The 9134-nt window shown below is 35.4% G+C and overlaps 1 protein-coding gene across 2 annotated transcripts; it reads right to left on the reverse strand.

Annotated features, from left to right (window-relative positions):
- Nucleotides 1-51: 51 nt before the first annotated feature.
- LOC107642270 (Alkaline-phosphatase-like family protein) lies at nucleotides 52-9123 on the reverse strand. 2 transcript variants are annotated; one of them, XM_016345565.3, is made up of 18 exons: nucleotides 8975-9122; nucleotides 8261-8442; nucleotides 8076-8175; nucleotides 7283-7327; nucleotides 6987-7154; nucleotides 6781-6865; nucleotides 6589-6695; nucleotides 6232-6312; nucleotides 5157-5209; nucleotides 4976-5078; nucleotides 3930-4073; nucleotides 3496-3592; nucleotides 3090-3315; nucleotides 2894-2987; nucleotides 1723-2727; nucleotides 1283-1375; nucleotides 876-1159; nucleotides 52-462 (listed from the first exon to the last, which is right to left on the reverse strand). In XM_016345565.3, exons 1-18 carry the CDS (start codon nucleotides 9014-9016, stop codon nucleotides 318-320), a joined length of 3054 nt encoding a protein of 1017 aa, XP_016201051.1. In that variant the 5' UTR covers nucleotides 9017-9122; the 3' UTR covers nucleotides 52-317. The 2 variants fall into 2 exon arrangements, with proteins under 2 accessions (XP_016201051.1, XP_088344159.1); XM_088488033.1 differs by lacking the exon at nucleotides 52-462 and having other exon boundaries at nucleotides 1263-1375; nucleotides 8975-9123.
- Between the last annotated feature and the right edge of the window lie 11 nt (nucleotides 9124-9134).

Below are 9134 nucleotides of genomic sequence, written 5' to 3' on the forward strand. Positions count from 1 at the left end.
AACTTTCGACCGTCATTAATAAATGTCTTTTTGTTGTCTTACGAACATTCGAAAAAGAAATTTAACTTCTTTTTTCAAAAATAAAAAATAAAAAACAAAACATATCTTCCGTTTTCAATTCCTTCATACAAATTTCAATCAATTCCGTTATGAAAACAGAGACTAATAGAGTATGTCCGTCCCTTGTCACCCAAGTCCCCCCAAAAGCCAAAACAGAAGGCGGAAATGTAAAATAGAATACATAAATAAATAAATCAATATTTACCTACTACTTAATCCAGTTAGAAGAGTCAAAATTGCTTTTCTACAGTTCAATACTAATCGCGCGTACCATTTTCCTTGCTAGTTATGCGGAAGCTCTTTCTCAGATGAAAAAGCACCACATATGTATGACTCACTGTTGCAGCTACAATGAAGACCCCAATATACACACAGGCCGTTGCAGCACAAACATAAAGGTACCTACAACACAAATTAATGCTATAAGTTTCAAAAGTTAAATGAAATATAAGATAAACATAATATCAGAAAATGATATGTTAAAAATTTTGGTCCCTGAGTTTTCACTGACTACTCAATTTGGTCTCTTAGATTTTTAACAGTGAATCAGGCTGGATCTTCTGTTGCCACCAGTCTATTCAATACCGTTAACAAAGTGCTGATGTGGATATCAATTGCCAATGTAGCACCAGTTTAGACCAGTTTGAAATTTGGTGAACCAGTTTAAACCAATTCACAAAATAAACCCATCATCCACTACCACCTCAAAATTATCCCTTGTTATTACTCATGGTTAAAAATCAGGGAACAAATTATGAAACGATACTCTCTGTTTCAAATTTCAACCATTCATCAAGGATTCAATGAATACTCACTTGGGAGAAAAGACACTCCATATAAATAAATGGTTCCTCATCATCAGCAAGACAATAGTGTATGAAGTCAAGAGAACAGAATTTATGCTCAGAGGAACTAGACAAGGAAATACAAGAAGATTCTTGAGAATTTCTCCGGAATTTCCCTCCTTGGTAACTGTAAGATTTATTGACATCTTGATGGAGATGTACATAACCATACTAAGAAGGAACAGCATTGGGGATGCATAAGTAATCAAGAACATTTGAACACCTGAAAGGAAGGTTGAGTGACTTGAAATTCCCTGCAAATTAATAGTAATACCTTGATGAGAAAATGGATATCACATGGAGCATTAGTGTATTAAATGCAGTGCAGGAAATCATGCACTCTTTGAAAAGTAGTACAAAAGATGAGGAAACTTCACAATAAAAGCTCCGGCAACATCAATGGTAGCTAGCGTGTTGCTGTTTCCAAGAGCAAAATGTCCTGCCATTCCCATGCTGTACAGCAATGCAATCTAAGAAATGCACAGTATCAGTACTGGATTTCGATTTTCAAACCCATTCAAATCTCACTGTGCAAAATTAAAATAAAAAATGCATATCTATTTTCTGAAACATCAAGTTATCAACTAAAGCTAATTCATATTTTACAAACATTCAATCTTAGCACAAAGTCAAGTCAAAGATGAGAACATTGATAGCTCAATATTTGACATATATTCCACAAAAACTTCACCTCGTGATTATATAATCCGGCGTAATTATTTTCAATGACAGCACTGCACTCTAGAGCCCAACTTCAATCTACCATCAAAATATTAACCCTAAAAGCCAATACTAATTCATAAAACCTGTAACTAACCTCAACCCACTGATTATGATGTAGCCGTGAAGAAAAAGTTTGCATGCTGGCCACAACTTGAACATAGAGTAAGAAAACCGGCATTGCATTCATGGGATGTTGGAGTAACAACTGCAGAAGACACCAGGAAGTTACGTACATGCACCCCACCACGTACAAGCAATCTTTTAACGCTAAATTTGTTGCCATGCTCTGAGTCTCAACAGGAGCAGAAGCACATACATAGGAGTTCCATCTCGAGGACATTTCAGGAGTCTTAATGGGCATAGTCCATGGCAAAATCAATGCAACTATAACCGAGATGGTTCCATGAATGGCATCAAATATTTGTATCGATAAGGTGGTGTCCTTGTTGTCTATTGCAGAGAGTTCTGGATGTTTCAAGAAATGTTGCAATATCAAAAACCCCGACACCAACAAGCTCAACCCAGTCACCATTACAACTTTCATTTTGGACTGCATGAAGTACAATACAAGTGCAGCTAAAATGATTATCATGACACATGATGCTAGACGAATCATTGTTATATAATGATTGCCAGCCTGTTCAAGCCACTTTGAAATGTCAGGAAGGTAAGTCCAATTCACACCACCTTGATGCCAGCCCCTCAAAATTCTTCCACAAAAAAGAATAAGCAATAATGAACTCATTTGGTAGCATCCTGATATATTTTGTCCCTTTATTGAATTGAGATGATCATGTGATTTATTAAGTTTCAATGATGCTATTGATTTCCGAAGAAATAACAAAATAACGGTAGCAGTTAGAAAATGCCAAATATAATGCTCTTCTTCAACCATGGAACTCGATTCCATACTCATTGCAACGATGATGATGCTAAACAAGATGAAAACCTCATCCAAATTCCATTGCTTCATATTATTGCCAGCATCTTGTATTCCCCCAGCAGGAACTTCTTTGTGGATGATGAATACAAGTCTCAGCAGTATTAAGGATGATGTGATCAAAGCAGAAAGTCCAAGAACAAGTAAACTCACTGGTTTCTGCACAAATTATATCGTATAGAGAACAGAAAGTGAAAGAAAACTTTAGAGAAGCACTAAGGCATAAATCATACAACATGATGGCATCCCTTAATACTAGCTATATATAAAACATTATTTCAGCTTATCAAGGTCAAGAAGTTTCAAATCAGAAGGTTATGCGTACATCAGTTGCTTTGCGCGATAGCCACTCATGAGCTCTGCTCAAAAACTCATTATATGCTGCAGTAATGCCACTGTAGCCTTCTCCATGACTAGACCTAAAAGATAAATTACAAATGGAATATTTTTTAAGAAACATAGTTAATAAATATTTGTTCTGGATCTTATTAAAAACTTGGTACATTAAAATTGCAGCATACCCGGTGGCTGCTTTAGCCTTCCAAGCATCATGAAGAGTGGCGGCGTTTAAATACAAGCAACAAAACAATTTCTCGTCAGTACCTTTGCATTCACCAACTGAGGGTCCATCATCGGAAACAAAGACATCACAGGGAAAATTTCTGCAAGACAAACCAGGCAACTGTGCTTGAAGTAATCTGAATAACTGCCATGAGTTCAACTGCAGTGCCCTCAACTTTTGTTCATCTAGTTCACCGAGAAGCAAAAAGAGAAAACACAAAACGATAAATATTGATAGTTTTGCTGTTATGAAACATATTATGCTTGAATAGACAATGAAGGCAGATGGCAAAAAAATTCTCTACCACCATCCTATCAGTGTGTGATGAACAGACAGACAGCTATAGAGGGATAAACAGAACTAACCTGTCAGAGAGTCCATCATTTGGGAGATTAAAACGCCAATATTGTTTTTAGGTATTGGCACACCAAAAAGTAAAGCAAGTGTAGGTGCAATATCAACCTGCAGCACAATAATATAACGAATTTCATATATTCAACTTCCTAACAGGATGATTAGTTAACTTAAATGATTATTCACTATATTGTCAGTGATACAGTGGTGTAGTAGTGGTTTAGGTTCAAAGATGGGAAACAAGCCAACAAGAATAGTAGTTAAATAACAAATTATGTTTTAATAGGAAGGGTTATAATTCATGAAGTTGGCCTATAGAAGAGATTCATTCATGGCTTGGATTGGTTTCATCAGCACATTCAAGTCAAGGAGAAGGAAAGAAAACTATCAATATCTGTTAGAGCTCAAGGGTAAAGCATATAAGCAAGAAGTATAGTTTCATTACCTGAGATACTGTGTCATGATTGGATAATGCATGGTAAGAGGCATGGTTTTTCAGGCCAATAAATAGAGCTAGTGAGTCTGTCTCCTCATATGTGGAACCACCATGATTACCAGTCTCAGTCATTCCATGGTCACTGACAACAACCTGTGTAAGAATTTCCAGCAGACATTAATTAAATTTTTATTTATGAATGGACTTCATATCTATAATAAGCAATGATTAATACATTTAAGTTCTATAATGCAAACTGCAAAGTAATGTCAACCAAAATATTCTAGATTCAATTGATACCAAAACGTACAAAAACAGAATACAAATGTCTTCCCGAAATTACCATAGAATTTTCACACCGAAGACAAGGGCCATTTATCAGTAAATTAAATTAGTTCTTAAAGCATGCTTGTAGCATAACTCAAGCCAGCGTTTTACTCCTTTAAAAGCTTACATCAACAACAACAAAGCCTAATCCTATTAGATGGAGTTGGCTATATGGATCAAATGATGAAATAACTCCTTTAAAAGCTTAAATAGATAAAATCCAACGGGATAAGTCCTGTCTTCATACTAATTACACATGCTAGCTCCAAGCCCACTGCTAGGTGTACACAGGTCATATGAAGATTTGGTTCAGTAAAGTTTTTTGGGGAGATGCTTGTGCTTTTCAAAAGGACAACCATCTCGTTTTGTGTATTAAATAAAAAAGATCACGTGCTTGTATTTGCGGCTTTTAAAAGTCTGGAGTGCTTTTGAAAGCACCTAAAAGAGGTGTTTTTCAAAGTTTGCGTGTGCTTATCAAAATTAAAATGTCTAATATAACCTCATATATTAATAAATATCCAAATTTATCCATATATTTATGCCTATTATAGTTTTTTTTTTTTTATTTTAAAAAATTATTTTACCAAATGCAATTGTTGTTCTTGTACCTATTAAAAACCATTTTTAATTTGATTTGTGCTACAGCATTTAGAAAGCTAAAAGCCTTACAAATGAGCCCAAATTCTGTAATCCACAATTAAAAGAGTAACTGCAAAATAGTGACAAACCAGAAGTGTCTGTCCCTGCTCTTTTCCTAGAGTTTGAGAGGTCTTCGTATGAATCATCTTCACCACGTCATCCATTTCAGAAAGTTTTGGAACCATTAACACACTGAAAAAGTAATTCCAAGATGCTTAGAAACTGAATGAGGTTATGCTAATAGAGCATAGAATGAATTGGCGGCAATACCTGCTGCGGCCACCGATATGTCCAACATGATCCAAGCCTAGATAATGAAGAATCTAAAACAAACTCAGTAAAATGCGCATATAAAATTAAAAATTAAAGCATCATGTCATTTAGAACAGCTAAATAAGAAATATCGAAGAAAAATGCAAAATCACATTATACAATTATAGAGAATCCTTATAGAACAAAATAGGTCTCAAACTTTCACTAAACCAACAATTTAGAGCTAGGTATTTAATATCTGCCTTTTAAAATCAGTAAATCAAAGAAATTGTTGATAACCAGCAAACTGTGAGATAGAGTATGAAGTAAATATAAAAAGTAGAATGGTATCAAATACTTTTAACTTAGAAGTAGAATTGAATCAACTCATATTTAATAAAAAGAAGTACTAATCAGAGTATGCCTTAAGTCCAACTTTGGTTATAATACTTGGCAATTGACACAAGTTAGAAAACAATAAACAGCAAAGTTGACATGGAAAATTCAAGATTTCCAAGAAGAGATCCATAAACAGGGCTAATAATAAGCGATTATAGCTTAAGGAAATGAAGGGAAAATGTCTATGCAATCAAAGTCCAAAAAAAAATAAAAATAAAAACTGTCTTTATGTTTTAATAATCTTCAAAAACCCCACTGTAAAAAGTTCAATAAATACTGAAAGTATATTTGAAATTACTATTGCCATTTCAATAGTTTACTAAAAAATAAGTAAGGGAATAGAAACAAGCTTCCAGAATGAATGAAGGGACTTAGAAACATGCCAAACCACACACGAAATGCTATAAAAATTGCACAGTTGGCAATGAACACATATCAGAGACTCAAAAATATGCACAAGGTACCCAAAACCAATGTTCATAGGAAAACAACTGCTACCCCATTGACGGGAAAAGAAATGCAAATAAGGAAATAATAGTAAAGCATATGGCTTCTCTAGATTTCGGGGGGCAGGGGTGGTGTCGAGAAGAATTTTTTAACCAGAAAGAGGTGTACAAGTTTGCCAGGTGAAAAATAAAACACAATTCAACAACATTAGGTAAGACCAAATTATGAAGTGGTTACAATTACTAACCAGAATGTTCCAATCATCTCTGCTAAGCTCTTCACCAAGATGTCGAGACACATTTTGGTCTACTTGCACAGTATCTTTAACCTGCGGCAACAAGAATTACGAAATCCAAGCAAAATAATGGATTAATAATATTCTTATATTAACTTATGACCAATGAAAGAACCTACTATGTAAACAAACACTACCATGTACCCTACAAGTAAGAATTTACTAATGCAGTCCACCAATGGAGCTAAGAGGTAAAACAGAACTCTTTTAAAGTAAAAGGCCTAAAGTGTTTCTGATGGACACAAGAGTGCTGGCCCGTTATGGGGAATCAAATCATGTCTTTATGCTTACATGTCATGGAATACTTACAAAAAAACTGCCAACTCCATCATGTCTCGCAAAAAAACTAGGAAACAACTTTAGCCATGTATCATCACCATGCATGACCATTTTCCACCCAATCTTAAAGAACTGTGCTGCAACAAAAAAGTGAATCTCAGTACCAGTTCACAGAAAAATAAATGATATGGTCATGGTTGCTGCAACTAGACAATGACTAACCAAGAAGATTGTCATCTAAATAAGCCTGGGTATTAAAGTTGAATGCCACATCCAGGAAACCACCAATTGCTCCAGAAACAATTGCCTAAAATGCCAATCAATATATATATATATATATATATATAAATATAAAATGAGGTTCGAGAAGAATCCCATAGATGTTATGTTGTGCTTTTGTAATATCACATAATCACAACGGCTCAAACCTTCAAACGAGGCATGGTAACGGTTGGAGCCACAGCTACTGCATGATATCCAACGGCCATACCATTTGCCAACAATGACTGGGTATATGGCATGGCTTCCATAAAAGCCTTTCTTGGAGGCTTACCATTCTTGCCAAGCACAAATTCTGCCGGAAGAGCATCAATTACCTACAATAAAATGATTGTATGTGAAAAACTAATATATATACTGATGTCTAGTGTCATGGACAACCATAATAGATAATGAACAAATAAAAAATCTCCGAAAATATGGAGACTCAAGCAACTTCACATACCATTAAGATGAGTCGATCATATGGAGGAAGGATCTCAGATACTTCCTACAAGACAACGATTCTAAGTTTCTCAGTGAAAACAAAACCAGTACCAAAAGCACAAAATGTACTAACTAAATCATCTGTATGAGTAAAACAAAGTCTCTTAATAACACATTCAATCCTAAACCTTGCCACATAAAATACAATTCTCTTAATATTCCAAAATTCACCCAGAAGCTAGTAATTATAGAAACAAACAGGTGACTTCCACTGCAATTCAAAACAGCATTCCTTTCTGCTCCAATGAACATCCCTATTTCCCAGTCTCGCCTATCTTCGATCAACATTTCAGCAACCAAACTTAAAAGAAGGTGCCATCTTGAGCCTTCACCGGTTGTTATTGCAACACAACCCAGTCTTATAAACTTAAATTGTACTAGAAATGAAAGGGATAAAATCATTTAATAATCCCAACTTCATATATACAATTCACCATACACTTTTAGAGAGTACAATAAATACACAGTAATCTACTGCCACTAGTAATGACTAAAATCATTTTGCACGGAAAACTTCCCAAATGGCATGGGTGCTAGCCAAGAAACCCCCTTCATACACACTGCCAGTATTTGAACCCTAACTAGATGTTTAAGTAACCCTTCAAAAATGTCAGCTGTGCCACTACTCTTGGCTAGTTGGTTAGCTAAAAGCAGTTAACTTCCAAACTTGGTATCTGAAAACGAAGATACAATCTACATCGGCATCTGCAATCGCATCCACCGAGAAAACCGAAGAAATCAAAATGGAGTACCTGATACAACGACCTGAGCTGATCAGGAGGCAGAGAAGCCTCGCTCCGATTTGAAGCGCCACCAGCGTTGCAGGATGGAGGTCGGAGACTCTCCAAACCACTGGGAAAAAAAAGAATTGAAATATGAGGGATGGGTATTTGGCGGGAAAAGAGGTTTGGGAGATCTGAATGGAGAATGGAAGTACCTGTGGCCGGAGAGGGTGGGTTTGACGGGGAAGAAGGCGAAGAGGAAAACGGAGAGGCCGAAGAACTGCAAGATGACTGCTGCTACGGTTATGAGTGTTAGCTTAGTGCACGATGTTCGAGGCACCGACATTTTCTTTTCTGAGTGAGAAAGCAATGAATCAAAGCATCTGCTTCTCTGCCTCTGCTCATCATATGTTTGTTTTTATTTATTGGAAACAAAAGTATTCATTTTGAAAATCGACATACGGAACAAAAGTATTATGTTTGTTGTGAAAAAGGAAAATGTAATCATTTTTAATATTATATTCGTATTATTTTCTAATTATTAGGTTTTTTTGTTTGATGTTATTAAGCTTTCATTTGGATTCTGTCACAATACAAAAATACGGAGACCAAAACAAAAAAGGAGCTCCAGTGAAAAATTTTATTCTGAGATATTTTTTTGGTGAAAAAAATAGTTTGATGGTAGCGTATGATAAGAAAGGAGGACCCTTTGTTGGTGTCTACATATAAAAGAAACAAAAAAACCAAGTTAATTGGTTTGGTTTTTATCTACGTATATAAAATGATGAAGTAGGCTGAAGTCGTTCTACGAGACAGTATATTTAGCCATGAGATCATGATTAGTTGTTCTTTGAATCAAATGATACAAGTCTTTCAATTCTCAAAGAAGTTTGTCATTTAAATTTGAGTCTTACTGAAAGGAAAATAACCTGTGCTGTATTTGTGACACACTGACATATATCCATTGCCATGGAGAGCTACATTTTGCACACAATCAAACGTCCTTGGGCAAAGCCTTCAGCTTGGGAAGATTGACTCCAAAGAAATTGGAAGCAAATCTTTCATTCTTTTGTGCTAACTGCTAACCAC

This window comes from Arachis ipaensis, chromosome B5 (genome assembly GCF_059453495.1).
Source record: "Arachis ipaensis isolate K30076 ecotype BB chromosome B5, ASM5945349v1, whole genome shotgun sequence".
NCBI classification, from domain to species: Eukaryota; Viridiplantae; Streptophyta; class Magnoliopsida; order Fabales; family Fabaceae; genus Arachis; species Arachis ipaensis.

What these genes read in the sequence shown, in the direction of transcription:
- LOC107642270 (XM_016345565.3), bottom strand. Translation starts at nt 9,016, where the DNA reads ATGGCAATGGATATATGTCAGTGTGTCACAAATACAGCACAG. An exon ending in GAGATGATTGGAACATTCTG is followed by an intron (nt 5,210 to 6,231) that starts GTTAGTAATTGT and finishes AGTTTGTTTTAG; the next exon opens with ATTCTTCATTATCTAGGCTT. An exon ending in TATCGCGCAAAGCAACTGAT is followed by an intron (nt 2,728 to 2,893) that starts GTACGCATAACC and finishes TAATTTGTGCAG; the next exon opens with AAACCAGTGAGTTTACTTGT.